General features: G+C 46.6%; 1 protein-coding gene across 1 annotated transcript; it reads left to right on the top strand.

The window, feature by feature from the left end:
• The first annotated feature begins 476 nt into the window (after positions 1–476).
• LOC136504755 (amino acid permease 3-like) lies at positions 477–1,330 on the top strand. Its single transcript, XM_066499743.1, has 2 exons — positions 477–617; positions 695–1,330. Exons 1-2 carry the CDS (start codon positions 477–479, stop codon positions 1,328–1,330), a joined length of 777 nt encoding a protein of 258 aa, XP_066355840.1.
• The last annotated feature ends 22,505 nt before the right edge of the window (positions 1,331–23,835 follow it).

Raw genomic sequence — 23,835 nt, 5'->3', positions numbered from 1 at the left:
CCTTCTGGTCATTCCAACCTTCTTAGAAAGTCAAAGTATATCAATTTTGACCAAAATTCTAGGAAAAATTATAAAAATTTATGAGACTAAATAGGTATACATTGAAAATATAATTAATGAAGAATCTAATTACACTTATTTAGTATCATAAATGTTATTATTCTATTATATAAATTTAGTCAAACTTGAAATGCTTTGACTCAAAAAAAATTAGAATGGCATAATTTGGGATGGGAGTACCTATGACAAGAGTATGTTTCATCAATGGCTGACACAAGCACTCAGCGCACACCGTGACCCATACCAGCAGAGTCCAAACACCGTTGACCAGGGAACGCCGGTGCCGCTGAGTGGCTGGACGACGACGGCCGCCCGCGCGGCACCGGCACATTCTGGACATGAAGGCCATCAGGAGAGCTGGGTGCTTCCACACCCACGGACATGCCGATCCCTGCAAGAGCTCCAGCACCCCGTACATGGTCCTCTTCGGCGTTGTGCAGATTCTCTTCTCCCAGATACCGGACTTTGATCAGATTTGGTGGCTGTCCATTGTCGCCGCCGTCATGTCTTTCACTTATTCTTCCATCGGGCTCTCAAACATCCTCATCGAGATTCAAGTAAGCAACAATCCCCTCTTCTGCTCCACTGTTTTGTTCCCCTATTTCTAACCAAGTCTACTCTGGTTCTTGTTCAGGACACGATCAAGGCGCCGCCACCGTCGGAGTCGAAGGTGGTGCAGAAGGCGACGCGTCTCAGTGTGGCCACGACAACCATCTTCTACATGCTGTGCGGGTGCATGGGGTACGCGGCGTTCGGTGATAAGGCGCCGGATAACCTCCTCACAGGCTTCGGCTTCTACGAGCCCTTCCGGCTTCTCGACATCGTCAACATCGCCATAGTCGTGCACCTCGTGGGCGCCTACCAGGTGTTCTGCCAGCCCATCTTCGCCTTCGTCGAACGCCGCGCTGCTACCGCCTGGCCGGACAGCGCCTTCATCTGTCGGGAGCTCCGCGTCGGTCCGTTCGCGCTCAGCGTGTTCCGGCTGACATGGCGATCAGCGTTCGTGTGCCTCACCACCTTCGTCGCCATGCTGCTGCCGTTCTTCGGTGACGTGGTGGGGCTCCTCGGCGCCGTCTCCTTCTGGCCGCTCACCGTCTACTTCCCCGTCGAGATGTACATCAAGCAGCGCCGCGTGCCTCGTGGCAGCACCAAGTGGATCTGTCTCCAGACGCTCAGCGTCAGCTGTCTCCTTATCTCCATCGCCGCCGCGGCAGGATCCATTGCCGATGTGATCGACGCCCTCAAGGTCTACAAGCCGTTCAGCGGTTAACTTCGCAGAACGTGTGGAGGGATCATATGCAGAACGACTAAAGACCGTGAGCAACTACACTAAATCACTGGACCATTTGCGAATACTAAGCGAGCGAGGTGACCTGGCGACTGTATTGCAATCTCGTTAAGATTGATTAGGCAGGATCTAGCTCTAAGCAATTAGGTCTATTCCTTACTTTTTAAGATTAATTAGGTACGTATATCCCTAACTTGATTGGTAGCGATAAGCTGCTATACTTTTTGCCACTATCCTGTTATGGTCATCTTCACTGCACGGGATGTGCGTGAAATCTTGTGGAATTGCTAGTGTACGTTGGTGAAGAACCATCCAAAACTATGTTAGAAACGTGAAGATGCTATATCGAGACTGATCAACAGCGTGTCTCTGATAACTAATTAGAGATGGGTCAACTTTACACGTCCCTGATACTGGATGCTAGGCTGGGTCTGAGGGCACCTCTCGAGACGGATCTACAATGTGACCGTCTCTGGTGAGAGATCAACTTAGGAGAGAAAGGTGTAGACAAGACATGTCTCTAATGTGACCTCCATTAGAGACAAGTCCCGTATATACAATCACTGACATGGGTCCCCATCCTAGACTGGCTTTATAATCTTTGTCACTGATATATATGGGTCCTCCTCACAGACTTGCTTTGTAATCTTTGTTTCTAGTGGGACACATATCATATGTTACTCAAGATTTTTTAACAAAGAGAAACAGATGTTGATAGCGTCATGCAAAAACTTTAACTACTAATTGGATGCTTTTGTTTTGCCCAAAGTTCAAAACAATGAACCATAAACGTAAGAAAAGTTAAATCATAGAAATTCCACATTAAAAAACATCCTGCCATCGATTTTTGTATACTATATATTCTAATTATCATTGATTATAATAACCATAACTAGATTTGTTTCCTCTAGGGAATTATCCAACTTTGCCACTATAAAATACTAGGTAGCGTGCCCGTGTGTTGCTACGGGATAACTAACAATTTATACTAAAAACACACGGATCGCATGATAAGATAATAATACTGTAAAAATTAAATACCAACATTAAGGTGACATTTAATCCAAAAAGCAAAGTTTATGAATTTAACACAGTCACGGAGTGCGCGGCGTCGCAGGCTCCAAACTCTACTTTATAGATCTTTCCGTAATGCGGCTAAGATAATGTTTTATATTTGCAGGAAGAAATCTCTGATATCCATTTCTTTCATTGTAATCCATTTATCTAGACAATGTTTGAGGTGAGGGCACGGTTACAGTTTTTAGTAGCTTTGCGATATTGTCCGAAGCTATATGATGATTGATGTCTTGCAATGATCCTTCCAGAGATTGGGTCAAATCCAACCTAGAGCCTCGGAACCCTACATATTTTCCTAGACGGGCTTCACTTCGGATGCGCCGGTAGCAATATCAACGATCTCCAATCGATGGACCAAGTCGTATGGATCCCCATACAACGGCTCAGATATGTAGATTTTGTTCTCCTTGTACTTGGATACACTTGATCCACTGAAGCTTTCATTGAAATGTTTAGACACGAACAGTGTCTGATCACCGATGTCCCTCACCCTGGACCACTCCGGCGTACACTACTACAGGAATCAATTTGCGCAGCATGGCCAAAATGCGCTCCGTGGCGGGCACCTCTTTTGCCCGCCACGGTTAACTGGTGGCCGGCCAGCGAGGCCGGCCACCAAGGCGCCCGCTGCGGGAAATTGGTTTACCGCGGCGGGCCACCTTACCTGCCCGCCGCAGGAAATAGTTATTTACCGCGGCGGGCGGTATGAATCGCCCGCCGCGGTTAATACGATTTACCATGGCGGGCTCTTTAAACTGCCCGCCGCGGTAAAGAGTTGATTTACCGAGGCGGGCGTTTTATCTTGCTCGCCACGGTAAAGCCTGTACAAATACATAGCACAAACCCTTCATCTTCTCCACGGGTCTTCCTCTCTCAAAACTCATGGGGGGAGGCTTTGCCCTAAAATTTGAGGAAACTTTTGATTTGAGTTGAAGGGCTTGGATTTGAGGGAGGAGGACATCATAAGAGGTTCATAAAGGCTCTCTCTCTCTCCTTCCATCCCCTCTCTCTATTTCCATCACCTAGAGTTCTCTCTAGATCTAGATCAATTTTAATGGAAAAAATGATGTCATGTATTTCTTTAACTTTAGATTCATCATAGATGCATGCTTCATCTTTCACATCGTCATTTCCTCTCTTTTTCATGATTTTGGACGTAAAAATCATCAATTTCTCCTAATTCTTCTTTATTTAATGTTGATTGTGACGGATAATGTCCGCAGACATGATGGATAGATCGGAATGGATGTACCGGATCGATAGAGTGAATGATCCGCGGTACCACTTTGAATTAAGGAAGTTTATTGCAGCTGGTAAAGCTCACCGTGAGAGACTGAAGCGGATGACAACCATATGTCCATGTTCTCGTTGCAAGAACCTGAAAGCCCACCGAGACAGCGAGGTGCAAACTCATTTGATCATGTATGGTTTCATCGAGGGCTACACAGTCTGGACATTTCACGGCGAAAGAGTTGGTGCGAGTGGCGGTGCATCTGGAGTGAGCTCTTCGACGCCGACGACGACAGCACCACCGGTGAATAAAGATCCTTCAGCAGCAGCTGCGCCAGCCGACAGTGACAACAGTTGTCGTGATTACATCACGGTGGATGATCTAATGCAAGACATGGCCGACGAAGCCGGCGACGGTGGTGATGGTCAGGATGCTGTGAGCCAACCCGAGGATGTGCAGCTTGTTGAAGATCTAGTCAAACACTTCGATGAAGACGACGTTGTGTTGGGTTGCCCAAAGTGGTTGGAGAATTTCATAGAGTTGAAGTAGGCGGCTGTTGATCCTCTCTATAAGGACGGCGGCGATTGTCCGAAGGAGTGCACGGCACTCCGTTTTAACCTCCATATGTTGATGTTTAAGGCTCATCATGGTTGGTCTAACATTAGCTTCAATGAGTTGTTAAGCTACCTTGCCACCACGTACCCAACGGCTAACAAGGTGCCCGCCAATACTTATCGGGCCAAGAAGCTGATCCGGCCAGTGGCGATGAAGCTTACAAAGTTTGATGCATGCCCTAACCACTGCATCCTGTATCGGGGCAATGAGTATGAGAATTTGACGAGTTGTCCACACTGTGGCTTTAGTCGGTACAAGAAAAATGTTGGTTGTCGCGTGGATGCAGAAGACGAGGGAGGCTTGCGGGGTGGTCGGAAGAAGAACAAGAAGGGGGCAAAGAAGAGCAGTGCGGCCAAACTGATCTCGGCTTAGCAGGACGATGAAGAAGAGGGTTACACGTATAGAAAAAGTCCAGCACTGTCGGTGTGGTACCTGCCCGTGACCGATCGTCTGCGTGCAATATTCGGGAACCCGGATGATGCCAAGCTAATGTCCTGGCATGCATCAGCTGACCGCCTGAAAGACGATGGCAAGCTACGGCACCCATCCGATGGCAAGTAGTGGAAGGATTTCGATGAGGCCTACCCAGAGTTTGGCAAGGAGCCCAAGCATGTTAGGTTCACGCTGAGTACCAACAGGATGAACCCGTTCGGTGAGCTTAGTAGCTCGCACAGCACTTGGCCCGTCATGCTCACCATGTACAACCTACCTCCCCATCTATGTCAGAAGCGTAGGTACCTTATGCTGACCATGCTTATCTCCAGACCGAAGCAGCCCGGCAACGATATAGATGTGTTCCTGGAGCCGTTCATGGAGGAAATGAAGATACTATTTGATGTTGGGGTCCAGATGGTGGATGCATCCTGCAAAGAGAAGTTCACACTAAAAGCAATCATCTTTGTCACCATCACCGATTACCCCGGTCTCTTCTCACTGTCGGGGCAGATCAAAGGGAAGACCGGCTGCATAATTTGCATCGACGAGACCTGCTACACTTACCTTAAGGGATCCAATAAGATGGTGTACATGAGGCACAGACGGTTCCTCGCCAAAAATCACAGGTATAGAAGAAGTATTATGAACAAATACTTTGACAATCAGGACGAGCCGCAGCGTGATCAAACGACGCAGACTAGTTGGGGGACAAAGGTGTATGAGATGGTCAAGGACATGGATCAGGTGGAGTTTGGAAAGAAGAAGAAGCCGCCTGAAGATGGGCCCAAGCAGACAAGGAAGCGAAAGCGGGACCAGACGGAGGAAGTCCCCGCCGCCATTCCTTTCAAGAAGAAGTCAATTTTCTTCAAGTACCTGTCGTATTGGAAAACACTGAATACACCCCATGCCATCGACTGCATGCACCTAGAGAAAAATGTCTTCGAAAGCACGATCGGTGTCCTGCTGGACATCAAGGGCAAGACAAAGGATGGTATCAAGTCACGGACGGATCTTGTCAATCTGGGCATCAGGCCGGACCTTCACCCGGGACCGCCTCAGAACGGTAAAGTCAATATCCCGGGTGCGGCCTGCAACCTAACGCAAGACAAGAGGACGGCTTTTCTTAAGTTACTTAGGGGTATCAAGATTCCAGATTGAAAAAGGGTAAAATAAGATTTCAGAAAAATATTAACCGTGACGGGCGTTCTAAGGAGCCCGCCGCGGTAAATATTAACCGCGACGGGCGTTATAAGGAGCCTGCCACGGTAAATATTAACCGTGACGGGCGTTATAAGGAGCCCGCCGTGGTAAATATTAACCGTGATGGGCATTATAAGGAGCCCGCCGCGGTAAATGATGGCTTATATATACTCCGCCACCTCCCCCAAATCGGTTCAAAAACCACCGCGCCGCTGCCAACGAATGGCTGCCCAAAAACCACCACGCCGCCGCGCCATTGCCGCCGCCGTGCACCTCCATCGTCGCCCCTGCCCTCCGCGCCGTGGTGCCCTCGTCCTCCTTCCGTGCACACGCACCTGCACCATGGTGCCTTTGGACGTCGACGGGAACGCGGGCCAGAACCCTAGGCCCATCCTCCGTCGTCCATCCCCGTCTCCCGTCCCTGTCTCCGTCCACGTCCCCGTGCCGGTGTACCTCCATCCGCGTCCCCGCGCCGGTGTGCTATCCTCCCCCGTCTCCCGTCCCCGTCTTCGTCCGCCTCTCCGTCTCCGTAGTCATCCGCGGCCCCACGCCGTCCTCTACGGCGGCCTAACCCTAGCGCCGCCAGCTCCGCAGCCGAGCCCCAAGGAGACCGCCCGGTAATGTGCCAATTGCTCCCCTAATCCCTCCTATGGAGCAATGCCAACTATGGATGTTCTTCTCCGATTTTAGTTTTCCTGAGCAATGCCAACTATTGCTGCCTATGATACAATTCTGTTTATTGAGCACTTGATGCCACTGCCTATGATGGTACATGTTGAGATGAATTTGGAAGAAAAAATACTAAATGCTGCCTAGGATGCGATTCTTGTTAACTGAGCACTAGATATATATGATGCCACTGCCTATATGTCCTTTGTTGGATCTGCTCCTTTTAATTTGTACTACTCTTGAGTGGGTGCTCAGTTTCAGACAGCAGGAAGGGAAGAGAAGGGGTTGGGTTTTTCCACTGTCTATGATTTGTACTACTGTTATCTCTGAATCTAGGAGGATACTTGCTATTGCTACTGCTGTACTACACTCTACTGCTGCTGTACTCCCATGTCCTATTTTGATTTTTTGTGGCACATATGCTTTGTTTGGTGTCTCCTATTGTGGGCTCTACTACTCTACTATCTGCTACTACTACTATTTTCTATACTGCTAGCTGCTACTACTAGCTGCTACTATACTCTACTACTACACCCTACTGCTACTACTATACTCTATCTGCTACTACACTCTACTATTTGATTTTGACTCCATCTATGTGGCATATATATGCAATGATGAACTTTTAAAACAAGAGCTGAGGCAGTGACTCTATCTTGATGGCCGAAGGACTTAGCGCTTTGGGGCCGAATTTTGAAACTATCTTGATGGCTTTTGTTTGGTATTTGCAATGATGATTCTTTTCACACTTCTAAGCTGAGGCAGTGGCATATGCAATGATGTGAACCCTTTTATGCTGAGGCAGCGGCGATGATGATCGAGTGCCCCCGCTAAACTAGGATGGCTTGTATACCAGATACAAACAACCAGTTTAAAAGCGATGTGATGACAATATGGCAAATCTGAGCCAACTACTACTACTTTACTACTCTAGTACTACTCTACTTTACTACTCTATAACTGTGTCTATACAACTGAAATATGTATTCATTGTAGCTTTCCAATGGCGGAGGAACCGATAAGCGAATGGCGCGACCCTACCCCTAGTGCATCATCATCAACTAGCCTCGAGAGCCACGTGTCCGTGACCCCGAGGCCAACAAAGAAACGTCGTACAGAGGACGAAGATGATCCGACCTACCAACCGAGGGACGACGAAGTTGAAAGTGCGCGGTCTCCAAACCCTGAACAGATGCCTTTGAAGATTGCCTTAGAGTGTAAGTAACTAAACTGTCTTCTCATATGCGTTCTAATGCCCTGCCTAATACTAGTAAATTTCGTATAGCGCTTATAAGGAGTACGTGAAGGATCCTGAATGCTATGATCGAAGAACAGAGAAATTTAAGGCTAAGCATAAGAACCGCATCAAAATCAGACGCAACTTTCCGGTAAGTATTTGAAAGGTTTAATTGTGCTTTCCGTTCATATGCTTTCTAATGCCTATGTTGTAATGCTTGCGTATCGATCATGCAGTGTGCCAAACAACCGCTAGGATCACAAACATATGGCTTCTACGCCTGTGAGTTCCTGAGGGTGTGCAAGCAGTATAGCAGCAGTTGGAGGGTGCTCAAGAATGGATTGAACTGGTCGAGAGACATGCAGAGCATCCAACACAGCTTCAAGCAGACAAAGGCGGACATATGTAAGTTTGTATTAGACAAATGCATGCTTGAAGGGGGCACGTTCTTCCATGAGAACAGCCCGCTAGCGATTTTATCAGAGTACGAGAGGCTGAGGAAATGGCCCACGATGATGCATCCGCAGGATTACACCTTAGCGCATGTATAACGACTTTAATATGTAAATGTAATGAATTAACGATGAAAAGAACGATGAAATGAATGTATATATATATATATGTATATTATCTCATGTATAATGCATGCATACTTTTTAAGTTTAATCTGTGAAATATGGATGTAATTTAGATTTGAATTTGAATTTATATGCATGCTGTATTTTATTTGAATTTATATGCCTGCTGTATTTTTTTTAATTCAGGAAATAATTTACCGAGGCGGGCAAATAATAAAGCCCGCCATGGCTAATACACATAACCGCGTCGGGCCACAAAATGTGTCCGCCGCGGTAAAATAATTTACCACGGCGGGCGGTGTAACGTGTCCGCCGTGGTAAAAGTATATTTACCGCAGCGGGCACGTTACGCCGCCCGCCGCGGTAAATCGGTTAACCGCGGCGGGCAAAGCCGCCCGCCGCGGTTAAGCCACGATTTACCGTGGCCTCTAGGCCACGGTGGATGGCTTTGCCCTCCGCGGGAAACCCAAATCGCCCGCCTCCAGTAAAGTTTGTGTAGTAGTGGTACGGTCGTGGAGGTAACACTTGTAGATCGCGCTGCTGTAGGTGAAGCTCTGTGTCTCATGGAACGTGATCACCATGGCACCCACAATGTGCAGCTCACCATTTGATTCTAGGTAGTTGCGGTGGCAGAGCCCCACAAGTGGCGACAGCGATGGCAGTAGCGTCGTGGTTGGAGTAGCAACGGCGGCGTTGCTGCTGCAGACGGAGATTTCTCTAGTGCAGTCGATCGCCAAGAACTTGTCTTGGTAGTGGACGATGGACCCCACTTAGAACTCCAGTTTGGTGTCAAGCAGCGTCCATGCGCTGTCGACTCCAACTCGGCAGAACGTGACCTCCGTGGAGCACCCAAGCATGGCCATGGACACGCACTCGTGGCCGAACACGTCAGGCGGCACCGAGAGCATGATCTCATGGAAGAACACGTCCCTCATGTCTTCTAGCTTGATGGCTCTGCCTAGGCATCCACGTCCCCGTAGTCGTTGGTGGGATGGAGGACCCACCGATCATGGACCCTAGACACACGTTCCGATGAGGACGCCGCCGTGACGTGTTCGCCTGCTGGCGGGAGCTCAACGCATGGGCATGGGCACCGGCGAATGGATTCAGCAGCGTCACGGACGCTGCCTCATCCATGAGCGCCAGTCACCCACATGAGGAGCCACACGCCACCTTACCGCGCACGTCGAGCAGCGTCTTGGACAAGACCTTCTCTGGGACGCGGTAGAAGCCGACACGGTTCGAGTCAGGGTCAAACGGGAGTAGCAGGAGCGGCCCGAAGGTCGCGAACGGGATGGCGGCGCGACATGGGGAGCAAGCGGATCGGAAGGACGCCGTGTCGTGGCCTGATGCAAGACGCTGCCCGATGGATTCAAGGAGATCCTCTGGCAGGCCGGATCTCCAGTCAGGGAGAGGTAGGGACCTTCTTTTGGGATTGGGAGGCTGAGCCATGGAAGACAGATGATATCAACTATGGTTCACGCAAGAAATGGTGTCTGGTGTCTACTGTCGCGATGGACCATGGATTGGGGAACGGGGATATGGGGAAAGGATTCAAAATGAACAGACCCAAGGGCAATTTCAGCAAGAAATAACAAGCGAGGGCGATGGAACACGTGAGCGTGAAACCAAATGAAAGGAGGAAAAAGCTGTCCCTTTTGCAAATGCAAAGAGGGGAAGTAATTAAATGTAGGCAGATTTGGCAAGGTTCTCAGAAATGCAAAGAGGTTCCTTTTGTCTTAATTCTCTTTCCTTCTGTGTTAATTCTGTTTCCTTTTGCTCGTTGTCATGTATGCTGGTGCATACAAACATGCAATGTGTATATGGATAGCACAATAATTTTCTACTTCCTATTTTGTCGTGATTCCTCTATTACATGGTAGACAATATTCAGTCAAGCAACATGTGGGAGATGTCGTGGGATCGCAGGCGTGGACAGACGGACGAACCAAAACAAATGTCGCACCAAAAAATATCGAAACTTTATTCTTTTTAGTTGTAGGAGACTATCCTAATAATTCGTAAAGTAGATTGGCAATGCCACGGAGTATGATTCCATTTGCTTTTTTCTATTCCATCATTGGACCTTGGGTGTCCGACTAATGTGAAACTCAATCTGCTAGTCCCATTGTTTTTGCAGGAATTCCTAGAATAGGTCACTATCGAATTGGGTTCCATGGTCTGAGGTGAGGACCCTTGGTGCTTTGAAATATATATCATACAATTTGCCGATAGAACTTTTTATCCCTATGGAAGTAAATTGCTGCTAGGGTTTGTACTTCGATCCACTTTTATCTACTATGCACCGTAAGTTTCCCTGCAGCCACAGGTAATGGTCCAACGAAATCTATTCCCCACCACTATAATGGTCAGGTTGGGCATATTAGATTGGTTGTTGCTCCTGAGTTGTTTGTATTCCTAGACATCATGAGGTGGTTTCACGAGTGACAAACACATTTGCAGTAGCACATGGAGCGGGAGGAGAGGCGGTGGAGGACATCGACAACGACATGGTCTGTGAGACTAGCCACTGCGTTCCTCTCGTTGGGGGCCTCCTCCATTCGAAGAGCCTGCGATCATCAGTGTGTAGTAGGATGAGAGTTTCCTTAGTAATGAGATCACTAAAGAGGAAAATAATCCAACAAAGATCCATCAGTGAAGTGTGAAAGCATTACCCTTGCCTTTGGATCTAGCAGCGGCGTGGCACAAGGCATGCAATGGTTCACACAAATTGCCATAGAGGAACAATGCCCCGGGCGTGCGGGAGGTGGTGGCAGTCGACTGGCCTTAGGGCTTCAATCCAAACGAAGGGTCCGGATTCAATACGCACTAATGGACGGCACATATTTCGAATGACAAAAAATGGACACCATACCATACGAAAAGGAAAAAGTGCCTGTAACCATACTTTATACTGATGCACAGAGATAAGTAGACGAGCATCAACCATCACCGGATGATAAGGCGACGGGTGTTGTAACACCACCGTAACATACTGTGCACACCATAGAAATAAATCAATCTAAACCACAGTTCACACCGTAAGAACGAACCGGCGATGAAACTTCAGATCACTGAGGACGATGTGGGGTCACGAACCGTGACCATTTCCACTGCCGGATCATAAGGTAAACCGACGGTGATAACTTAATGTTTCCACCGCCAGATCTAACGGCGGCACATCCATCCATCTTGGCACCGGCGGTGAAAACTTATTATCTCTAGTGGCTTCTTCGCACATCAGGCATCAGATGAGTAGCCAGTGGTAAAAACTGTTCTACCAACGGTTTGGCATATGATATTGTAGATCATACGCCGAGCCGGCGGTGAAAACATTAATATCACCGCCGGTTGCAATGGCTGATTAACACAAATGATCCCAGAGGCAGTCAAGTTACGCTGCCCGCCTCTGGAAATGTGAAACCACTGCCTGCAGCTGTGATGACTACGACATAAGGTGCTACCTTATTTGTTCTCACTTGTTGATCACTTCGTAGTTCATACAATATATATTTGCCCCTTTTGTAAGCTCTATATTTTTAGGACTCATATATGATGATTGATTTATGCTATCTATTTGACGATAGATGCATGGATGCCAACGCAAGTTGCCATGACCTTTTTGACCATTTGATCTTGTTGCATCATCTATTATTCTTCCTGAAAAGCAATTATACACTACTACGTTTCAACAGCAAAGTTCTAAACCATTTCTTTGCAATCTTGTCCGCACCTTCCCACACCTAATCCATGACTTTAGCTACGGCAGTTTTCTTAGACCATGACGAACTATCAGATCATATATTGAGAAGAATAGACTGATGGCATGCAGCATGTTGTCTCTTTGTATACAATATCCCATTTGGATGTATCAATAGAGCGATAGCAAGCTGTGTACGTGGGTAGGGAAAAATAGAAGTGTAGTGTCGATCTGTCTAGATAGCTAGATATATTTCTTAAGGAGCGCATTCATATTGCATAAGCTTCCGTACTTTGAACAAACAGATCGATGAAAAGGTGGTACAAGTTGATGGATATTGAGATCTCCGGTTATATATATTAGTACCATGTTCACATTGGACTTGCCCATGCACGCCCAAGTTAAGCACATCTGTCTTCACCAAACAGGTTTGGAACAACACTTTAGAAGGGTTGAACCATGCCCTGGTGAACGTTTTGCATTTTGTAGGAATAGAAGGATTGTTTTCTTCATCTGTCAATCGATCTACTCACTAGTTTTCTTGGTAATATACCTCCATTCACTAGTGGTCCTTTCACAACGACCTCTTGACAAGTCAAAAAGCGTTTTGCTTTGAGTTCATCCTGCAATCATATGAGCTATCTCGTAATTACTTTTTTGTAAAGTTGCTCGGATCGAACATTGGTTGGTGTCGACACTCGACAGCGATGTCTTTGGCCATTGAACTATTGGAACAATGCGTGCACTACTATAGAGATAGAGTAGTACATGTCCTGATCAATTATTGGATGCACTTTCTTGTTCATATGGTCAATGACATGTCACACGGCGTGTAGCGGGATCACACTTGAAAGCCAGAGCATATTTTGGTTTTAAACGGCTATTCAAATGTTTATTAGAGAAGTGGTTAATCACGTAACCCGTCGAGGTCAATCAAAACACGGTTCACTGTTTTGACTATATATGTGTTTGGATTTTCGCCCACAAGTTTCTTTTTCCCCAACACGCTGCTACAACACCGTCTAGATGTCCCCTCAAAGGTGAGAACTCAAAGGTAGAAAGATAATTTACTTACAGGATAAAAGATATAATAGACAATCAGGTAGATTGACTGACGGCACTGAAGTTGTCAAGTAGGAGTAAGCCTCTCAGAGCTCATCACATAGATAGCTCTTTAGCACATCCATGGGCCTGTTTGGATCCCTTAGTATAAAAATTAGCAGCTAAAATTAGTACTAGCTGATCCAAACAGACCTACTAATTATTATCTGTAGGGCTACTAACTATTAATTCCATCATCGGGTTTGGAGTTGCTAATAAATGCTAATAGTTTATTTGCACCTTGAAGGGGACCGTAACGCCTAAGAGGAGGGTGAATTGGGCAACTTAAAACTCTAACTCTAAACTATGGCCTCTTTTTCTATTCTTAGCAAAACCTATACAAAAGATAAACTATCTAAATGTACAACTACGGTTTTGTTACTGTGTTGCTATCTCTACCGCAAAAGGAGTTATGCAAACGATGTAAATGCGGAAGCTAAAGAGTAAGGTAGAGATATGCAAACTCCCGTCAACGACTCCGGTTTTTTTACCAAGGTATCGAGAAGCGCGCAAGCTTCCCCCTAGTCCTCGTTGGAGCCCCTCGCAAGGGCCAAGCTCCTGGTCGGGTAACTCCGTGGATAGCCCCGGGCCTTCCCCACGTGCAAGTGGGTCTCCGGTGTGCCTCTTCCGGACCGCTCCCTGCCGTCTTCACTATCAAGCTTTCGGCCAAAATGTTGCGAGCCTTATTCCCTCCGGTACACGGTGGCGGACACACCACAAATATGGTTGGTGTGATCTCGTAAGACTACAAGTCCCTCCAATGTACAACAATGGTGCGCACAAGCACCAGAAGGTAAGAGGTATGCAAACCTCACTAAACACTAGGCATAAACATAGAGCAAGCACATAAGCGGTGGTCTAATCAACCTAAGCACTTCGCAAAGCATCTACACTAATCACCTAATAAATCACTAAGCACTATGCAAGTGGAGATCACTAATATGGTGTATCAACACCCTTGGTATGTTTTCTCAGCTCCACACCTCAAATGGCCGGTTGGGGGTCTATTTATAAGCCCCACCAAGAAAGTAGCCGTTGGGGACGAAATCCCGCTTTTCTGCTACTGACCAAACGCTGATTTCGTCCTAACTGGACGGGTCCAGTCGTCCCGACCGTTAGAGCGCACGATCAACTGATCGGACGCTGATAGCGTCCGGTCACTTGCCACCGGACGCGTCCGATCGCAATTTCGCCGCTCTGGAATCTCTCTGGAGTCGATCGGACGCTGCAGTTCCTGCATCCGGTCGATTTGCCAGTAGCGTCCGATCAATGCTGAATGTGTTGCCGGGATGATGAATAGTGTCATTGGTGCGTCCGGTCACTTTTAGTTTTTAGCGTTCGGTCGCTGCTGCTGACGCCTGCTATTGCCGAGCAACTGATCGGACAGGTCCGGTCCCTTTCAGGGCTGCGTCCGATCACTGCATTCGGTCACTCTGCCGAGCATGTTTCTTCCCGATCTTGTGTTCAGCTTGGTTCCTATCTTCGTGCTTGGACTATGCTTGATATCTTGGGTCTTCTCTTGTGCTTCTAGGGTCTTGCTTATGGTGTTGATCATCGAATCATCACGTCGCCTTCGTTCAAGTCACGTTTTGCGCCCTATTGTACTACAAAACAATCACTTGCAAATTCATTAGTCTAATTTGGTTGTGTTGGTCATTAAACACCAAAATGTAAAGTAAATGTGCCTAGGGTCTATTTTCCTTACAATCTCCCCCTTTTTGGTGATTGATGACAACACGACCAAAACAAGCAAATAATAAAAATTTTAGAATTTAAAAACTATTTACTTGCTAGGATGCAATACAAAGGACAAGGTTATATAATGCTAAAATATACCAATTGTAAGACTAAAAGATACCAATTAAAGATACCAATTGTAAAGCTAAAAGGTACCACATGTAAACATCTTTGGAAACTTATCTTGCCCTTGCAAATGCTTCCATGTGGCATTATGGATTTAAGCCTTGCTTTTTGGTTCTACAAATTCTCCCCATTACATAGACTCATCCATAATCCACTATCCTCCCTTTCTCGGACCATTACTACTTGTAAGTTATTATGATCGGGCTTGCTTTTGGTCCTACAAATTCTCCCCCTTTGAAATCAAACACCGAAAAGGGAGACATTAGTAGCACAAGGGAGGGTCAAACTTTGTGATCCTTTGTATGTGGAGTGGAATAGGTCACAAAGTTTGACTCTCACATTACATAGACTAAGCTCTCCCTAAACATATGCATACATATGATGGAGAATGTAGTTTATGCATCATTGGCAAATTAATACTTCAAGGGAGTTTAATCTATATAATGCATGGAGAAAGCATATAAATACCAAAATGAAATCAACATGATGATATCGGTTTAGAAATACCATATGTGGAAACCAATTTTATTTCTACCACTTGCAATAGGTGGTGGATATTTGAAGTATGATGCTTAACTCTGGGTACTCCATTTTCCTTGCAATGAGACTACTACACACATGATAAGCTTGAAAAGGTGTTAGTCTCAAAGCATCCAACTTGTAGAGTAACCTTCCCCTAAATTTTTGCATACAAGTATGGAATACTTGTAGGAGACATGCACATTGATTTTAGAATAAAAATACCACTTGAAAGATGACATCTCATGAATGTGAGAATCATTTTCGAAGGTGATATTCAGGAGAAATTATCTACAATTTGGACTTTGGCACATATTAGATGAACAATTGTAAAACAAGCTATGTGTCGTGCTCCTAAACAATTTAAACCATGTAGGTTTGCTCCAAGGGTCAAGAGTGAAACCGAGCAAGCCTACCATAAGATATACCTAGTGTATGCAATGCAAAAGATATAAGCATGCAAATGCAAACCTAGACATGAAAAGGAACTAGATGCTAATTACAAGAATTTGAATCTTGATACCAATTGTAAGAAATACCAATTGAAAGAAATTACATCTAGTTACCTAACATGGGAAGGGGAATTTGGGTCCATCGAATTCAGTAACCCACTTGGCAATAACTTTGTCCATAATGATGCACCCCATGAAATACACCCATACTTTGCCAAGTCTCTAAATTCCCCGAAGTCCATCGGACTTCTCACTTTCCTTTCGGGATCCAAACCTTCTTTGTGCTCTTCATGTTGGAAATGATCTCCTTTGGCACCCAAATGCATTTGGCCCCATTGTTGGCTTGCTTGTTCACCTTGATGGCCACCACCTTGTCATTTTTCTTCTTCTTCAAGAGATAAGGTGTGGAGGCCTTTTTGTCCACCTTGCTAGTGTAGGTGTTAGAGAACTTGCTTGTTTGCCTTTTCTCTTTCTTCTTTGCTCCTCCCCCATTCTTCACCTTGCACTCATAGGACTTGTGGCCTTTCTTGTGGCACACGTAGCAAACCACGGCTTGTCCTTCATCAAGCTTCTTCACTCCCTTGATGGTGTTATCTTGATGAAGTTGGGCTTGCTTCGTCTTGCCTTTCACTTGAGTCAAGTCCTTGGTGAGGTGAGCCACTTCTTGTTTGAGTTGCTCATTCTCCATTGCAACCTCTTGTGTGCATGTATCTACAACAACTTTCTTAACACAAACTTGGTTGCACAAGGGTGAGTCTAAATATAAAATCATTACAAGAAGTAGAAGCATCCATTTTAGGTACGTCAAAGATAGAACTTTTCTTTCTAGGTGCCTCCATGGGGGTAGAACCAACGGCTTCAAGATTAGCAACTTTATTAGTTAGCTCATCACAATGTTTGCACATAGTTTCCATTTTAGCAAGCAAACTTTTATAAGCATCTTGTGAGTTAGCTAACATTTTCTTTATTTTTTATTTTTCTTTACAAGTTGCTCATCATTGATTGTGCAATTATTTGTTGTTGTACTAGACTCAAGTTGCTCAATTTTAGTAGATAGCTCCATATTAAGATCGGTAAAAGTTTCATATTGTTCAAGCAAAGTAGCATAAGCTTGTTGTGAGCTATCTAGTTTTTCTTTTAATTTTTCAAGATTCTTTTGTTGACTAGTGCAAACTTTAGCAAAGTTAAGATTTTCTTGCACAATTTCATCATAAGAAGGTAGCTCATCATCACTATCACTATTATTGTCACTATCACTAGGGATAGGCTTTTTGTTACCTCGTGCCATAAAGCACACACGTGAGGTGGTTGATAATGAGTGCTTGTGCCCTCGCCTCTTGTGATGGTCTTTTTCTTCACTTGAAGAATCAACCCATGACCTTATTGATGTGAGGGCTTTGTCCTTGCACGCCTTCTTCTTTGTCTTGGGTGTGGGCTTGTTTGGACAAACTTTCCAGAAAGTGCCCCAACTCACCGCATCCATAGCATCCTTTCTTTCTTTGCTCATTTCTTTGATTGGTGAAGATGAAATCTTGAATTTGCATGGGCACACCCTTGACATTGAGCACTTGGATCATCTTCTCCACCTTGTTGTTGAGTTTGATTCTTCATCAAGGTCGGAGGTGGAGGAAGATTGATCATCATCACTTGAATCTTCATCATCATCATCATCATCCTCATCTTCTTCTTCATCTTCACTTAAGGAGCTTGAGCTTGAGCTTGTCTCAACTTGCTTGCCTTCATCTTTTTTTTCTCACTACATGTGAGAGCTTTGCCTTTGCTTGATGAAGAGGCTTCTTCTTGACCCATCTTACGTGACATTTCAAATGCCACTATCTTGCCGATGACTATGGCCGGGGTCATGATGGTCAAGTCCTCCATGTTGTAAAGGATGGTGATGATGCTTGCATATTTCTTTTATGGTAGCATGGAGATTATCTTCCTCACGATGTACGCATCATCTAGCTTTGTTCATCCTATTGAATGGAGCTCATTGATAATTAGATTCAAACGAGAATACATATCACGAACAAGCTCATCATCATTTATTTTAAAGGAATCATAATTTTGTTTAGCTAGACAATGCTTTTGCTCACGGACATTAGTTGTGCCATCATAGAGCTTTTGGAGTTTTAACCAAATTTCATGTGCCGTATTTAAAGTGAACACTTGGTTAAACACATACATGCTAAAAGATTCAAACAAGCAATTTTTAGCTCTAGCATTGAAATGAATTTCTTTTTCTTCACTCTTTGTGGGTTTATCGGGATTCTTAATGGGTTTCATTCCATCACGAGTGACTCTCCAAACCCCCAAATCTACCGCCTCAAGGTGACAAACCATTCTAGCTTTATAGTAAGGGAAGTTGGTGCTGTCAAAGTGCGGAGGTCTAGAGATATCCATCCTAACCACTCTAAATAGCGTCAGCTCAACGGCGGTGAAGCCAAAGGTCCAAATTGAGCCAACTGGCTCGGATACCACTTGAAGGGGACCGTGATGCCTAAGAGGGGAGGGTGAATTAGGAAACTTAAAACTCTAACTCTAAACTATGGCCTCTTTTTCTATTCTTAGCAAAACCTATGCAAAAGATAAACTATCTAAATGTGCAACTACAGTTTTGCTAGTGTGTTGCTATCTCTACCACAAAAGGAGTTATGCAAACGATGTAAATGCGGAAGCTAAAGAGTAAGGTAGAGATATGCAAACTCCCATCGATGACTAAGGAGGATGTTTCTTCACGATCTTACGTCTGGCTTGGTTTCTATCTTTGTGCTTAGACTATGCTTGATATCTTGGGTCTTCTCTTGTGCTTCTAGGGTCTTGCTTATGGTGTTGATCATCGGATCATCACGTCGCCTTCGACCAAGTCACATTTTGCGTCCTATTGAACTACAAAACAATCACTTGCAAATTTATTAGTCCAATTTGGTTGTGTTGGTCATCAAACACCAAAATCCAAAGTAAATGGGCCTAGGGTCCATTTTCCTTACACACCTTTAGCTCACTATCCAACCACCTATTAGTTGGTGGATCAAAACAGCCTCCGCTAAAAATTAGCAACTATTAGCCAGCTAATTTTTAGTGCTAATAATGGATCCAAACATGCTCTATATCTATATAATACTCCCTCCACCAAAAAATGTTTTAGATTTTTATCATTAGGATAGAGTAGTGTTCAATAAAAATTACCCATGTACCCCTATTTATTAATGGTGAACCATGCTAACTAAGGAGGAATAAGCCCCTCGTTAAAAAATGCATGGAGGCATATGAAAAGTACAATAATCTCAAGCTGAGATATTAGCCCAATCTATATAGTCCAAGAGCTAAAACATCAAGTTTTATTGGAGCCTTTTTTTAATCCTAGAATGTTGAGTATTATGGGATGCAAGGTGTCAGTGCAGAAAGTGACCAACACATAAATATTTGTAGTTTTGTTGTACGTTATGATTGGAGGTGGCCTAGCACTCAATGACACAGGGTTTATACTAGTTCAGGCAACATGCCCTATGTCTAGTTTGAGTCGGTCGATGATTGTATTCCTGAGCCCAGGTGCTCGAAGTTTGCTGTGGGGTTACAAATAGAAGGGAGAAAGATGGGGGCGCAAGAGGTCCGGTCGGACTCTAGTCTGAAGGGCCGAGAGTGATGGGAGCTCCGCTATGTGCTAAGTGTTTGAGCATGTGCTCGAGGTTTGAACCTAGGGGTTCTCCTATTGTGTGTGTTGTTCGAGTTGTTGTGTACTGATCGATCTATCTGTTGGAGAGAGCACATCCCCTTTTATAGATGAAGGGGATGGCCTTACAAGCGAGAGGGAGAGAGTGTACGTATGCTAAGTCTTGTTTCCCACGCCGTTGGGTACAAGATGATTGTAGGCGCCCATAACATTGTTAATGATAGATGCATGTGGGAGGTTGCGTTGTCTTCTTCTAGTATGGCAGACGTCGGTGCCTGCCATACTGTTGATGCCTAGAGGCATGCAAGGGGTTTTACCGTGCTCGTCTGATATGGTAGTTGTTGCGGGCGCCCACAACACTATAGGGCAAATGTCGGCGCCCACAACACTATTTTGACATGCCCAGAAATTTGCAGGGTACTCTTCTAACATGTCCTGTCGGTACTGTCCTATAGGTGTACAGGGTATGATCCTCGGTCTTGCGGTTGACTTGAGTGCCCTACCTTACTTGCTTCGTACATTTCCTGGTCCTCACCAAGCGGGCGTCCCCGGTTAGTTGGTCCCAGTTGGCTCCGACTACACCGGTCGGAGAAGAGCTATAAGCAGGGGTTCGATGTGTCCCTAGTTGGAGATGCGGTTCAGAGTTTGGAAGCGATGTTTGGTCAGGCCTTATAGTCGGAGAGGCAGGCCAGAGTCGGAAGCGAGCGTTGTTCCTCTTTGGCCAGGCCTTCTGGTCGGAGAGGCGGGCCAGAGTTGGAAGCAAGCGTTGTTCCTCCTTTGTGGGGCCTTCCAGTCGGAGATTTGATTGCCCTTCTGGTCTGTCATTTTTAGGTGTTTGGGACAGCCCATGAGTTGCGTGTCGTTTGCAATGTTTGTCTGCTGGGCCGAGCCTTTGTTTGGGAAGCCGGTCCATGAGGAACCCTGGGTTTATGAACCCAACAGGAGCCCTCAAGCCCCCAGGCGATTCGGTTAGAATCGTCTGGGGGATTTTTGTCTTGACGGTGGGTGCGCGCCCCATGGGTGTAGGCCCCAGCCCCCGGGCGATTCGGGTAGAATCATCTGGGGTTTTTTTGTGTTGCCTGCCGGGGAAGTTTCGTTTTGTTAGTGGGTGTGAGCGAGCGCACCCACGGGTGTAGCCCCCGAGTCACCGGGCGATTCAATCAGAATCGCCTGGGGGTTTTGTTAGTGGCCAGTTTAGGGATCAGGCGAGACGGAGTTCATGGATCCTGGCGTCGGGCACAGCCGATACAATTTTAGGGATCGAACGAGATGGAGTTTCGTAGATCCTGGCGTCAGGCGCAGCTGAGGCAGTTTTAGGGATCGGGTGAGATGGAGTTTCATGGATCATGGCATCGTGCACAGCCGAGGTAGTTTTTAGGGATCGGGCGAGACGGAGTCGTGGATCCTGGCGTCGGACGTGCCGAGGCAATTTTAGGGATCGGGCGAGATGGAGTTTCACGGATCCTGGCATCAGGCGCAACCGAGGTAGTTTTAGGGATTAGGCGAGACCAAGTTTCACTATTCCTAGCATCGGGCACAGCCGATGTAGTTTTTAGGGATCGGGCGAGATAGAGTCGCAGATCCTGGCATCAGACGTGGTGAGGCAGTTTAGGGATCAGGCGAGACAGAGTTTCATGGATCCTAGCATCGGGCACAGCCAAGGTAGTTTTAGGGATCGGGCAAGATGGAGTTTCATGGATCCTGGCATCGGGCGCAGCGGAGGCAGTTTTAGGGATCTAGCGAGACGGAGTTTCGTGGATCCTTGCGTCGGGCGCACCTGAGGCAGTTTTTAGGGATCGGGAGAGATGGAGTCACGGATCCTGGCGTCGGACAAGCCGAGGCAGTTTAGGGATCAGGCGAGATGGAGTTTCGCGGATCCTGGCATCGGGCGCAGCCGAGGCAGTTTTAGGGATCAGGCGAGATGGAGTCGCAGATCCTAGCGTCGGACGTGCCAAGGCAGTTTAGGGATCGGGCGAGACTAGGGATGAAAATGGTATGGATATTTTCTGACCATATTTGAAACTGAATCCGTTTAGAGGGGTTGAGATCTGTCCGTATCCAAGTTTGGATATCCAACATCCGATACCGTATCCATATCCGAATACTCAAATCGCATATTTATGATGTCGATATCCAATCGTATATTATCCGACATAGTTGACACTATCCATATTCGAATCCAAATCCGGACAGAAATATGAAAACAAATGTAATATCGGTGATATCCGTTCGTATCTGATCCATTTTCATCCCTAGGCGAGATAGAGTTTCACAGATCCTAATGTTGGATGCAGCTGAGGTAGTTTTTAGGTGTCTTGAGCCCCTAAGCCCTGTTTGGTTTGGTAGGGGTCGGTTGAGTTTTGTGCATTACCCCGTCTGTGGTTTCTCGCAACCGGAGGGGCTGAGCTAATGTTGCTTGCCTCGATGGCTCGAGTGACGCGCTCGGTGAGCTCACTAACGGGTATGATCGAGTGAAATCTGGGTCCGTCGTTCGTGATGGGGTCGGCATAGCCCTCATGTGACATTCCACTGCTCCTTAACCTGCAACCCGACAGATACCTGGGTCGTTCCGGAGATCGACCCAGGTGGACCGCTGGCCTCCCCTCGATGGATATTTTGTGGGTTTGGCAGAGGTTAGGATCGAATGAGAAGGTTGAGATGACCCTGCCTACTTTGGGGCAAACTGGGCGAGGGTCGCTCGGGTCTCATCTGCATTTTCTCCCCTAGCTCTGTTTGACGCGAGGCGGCCTTTAGCCCTTCGTGGGCCGACCTTCGAACCCCAATCGGTCATTGCTCATGTTGAATGAGGCAATTGCCGGTTCGTGACACAACACGGAGCGTTGTGATGCATTTAACTGCATATGTGATGCCTTGAATGTATGCAATGAATGAATGCGTGTATAGATGAATGAATGATTTATATAAAGAAATAGTGGGGGTTGGTAATGTTACCTTAATGACTCAAGTGACGGGGTTTGAAGAGCTTCAATCAAAAATGTCTGACCGGTATCCGCACTTGTCATTCGTGATGGAGTCGGCGTGGCCCACATGGGGCATCCCTTTGCTCCTTACCGGTCTCTCGGCATTTTCCTGAGCCATCCGATTGACTTAGGAAGCCCGATGGTCGCTCCTGGGTGGAGATCCCATAGTTGGGCCTTTCTAAGTCCCGTCTGGGAAGGCAGAGGGCCACCTACACGTGGTGGCACTTTGTTTCTTGCGCTTGGTCATGCAGAAGTGGTGGGCCATACCTAGGCCACGTCCCGTCTGACTAGGCGCCATTCTGTCGGGCAGGGTGCGCCCCATCGGTCAGGGTGCGTTCCATCAGTCAGGGCACGTCCTGTCATTTTCCATCCGCATTGAATGGGGTAAGGGAGAGAGTTTTTCACCCCAATCCTTTGCCCTTCTTCAACTATTGCCTCTCCTCCTTAAATAGGGGAAGGGAGAGGGAAAGGAGAACTCACAGACCCATTCGTGATTTCGGAGCGCAATGTCGAGCTGGAGGTTATCCAGCATAGATGAGGTGGTGCTGGCCGCCTTCACCAAGAAGGGGTTGCTTTCGTCGAAGGAGGTGGAGCACTGGAGGGTACTACATGTCGTCGGCTTCGTCATCGTCTGCGAGGCTTTTGTCGAGATGGAGCCGCACGTGGACTCCTTTCAGCGAGTCTTTTCTGGGCGAGCCTTGTCAGAGAGGAAGACGCTCAGGACAGTGCTGGTGGGAGGTTTCACCCTTGCAGCTGCTTAGGTTGGCCAGTTCATAAAGTTTGATGAGACATCTTCCAGCTATGGCATCCATACCTCGGCGAGCAGCGTCCCTGTCTAGGAGTTGCCTCGACTTCAAGAGAAGGTCAGGAGCTCCATGCTCTTCTGCTAAGCATCTATGGGTGCAATGCCCTTGAGGTACCTATTACGCTCGCCGAAGTCGAGGGAGCGGAACCGGGCAGGGCCCTTGTGGTGGTGGTTATGTCCGACGGCATGTGCCATGGCCTCTCCTTCGGCATCAGTCGATGCCGCCGAGCAGCCACAATAGTATTTGGAGTATAAGAAGTCAGCAAATGTAATAGTTAAGTTTGTGGTGGAGCCCCCATGTGAACAATTTTTTGTATCAATGAATACATCAGTTCTGTTGTGTGATAGAAT

The sequence above is a fragment of the Miscanthus floridulus genome, chromosome 14 (genome assembly GCF_019320115.1).
Source record: "Miscanthus floridulus cultivar M001 chromosome 14, ASM1932011v1, whole genome shotgun sequence".
NCBI classification, from domain to species: Eukaryota; Viridiplantae; Streptophyta; class Magnoliopsida; order Poales; family Poaceae; genus Miscanthus; species Miscanthus floridulus.
The sequence above is the reverse complement of the archived record's forward strand: the minus strand, read 5'-3'. Positions and strand labels throughout refer to the sequence as shown.

Excerpts from the sequence above, each read along its gene's own strand:
- LOC136504755 (XM_066499743.1), top strand. The coding sequence starts at position 477 with ATGGTCCTCTTCGGCGTTGTGCAGATTCTCTTCTCCCAGATACCGGAC. Across the intron at positions 618-694 it reads ACATCCTCATCGAGATTCAA|GACACGATCAAGGCGCCGCC; the intron begins GTAAGCAACAAT and ends GTTCTTGTTCAG.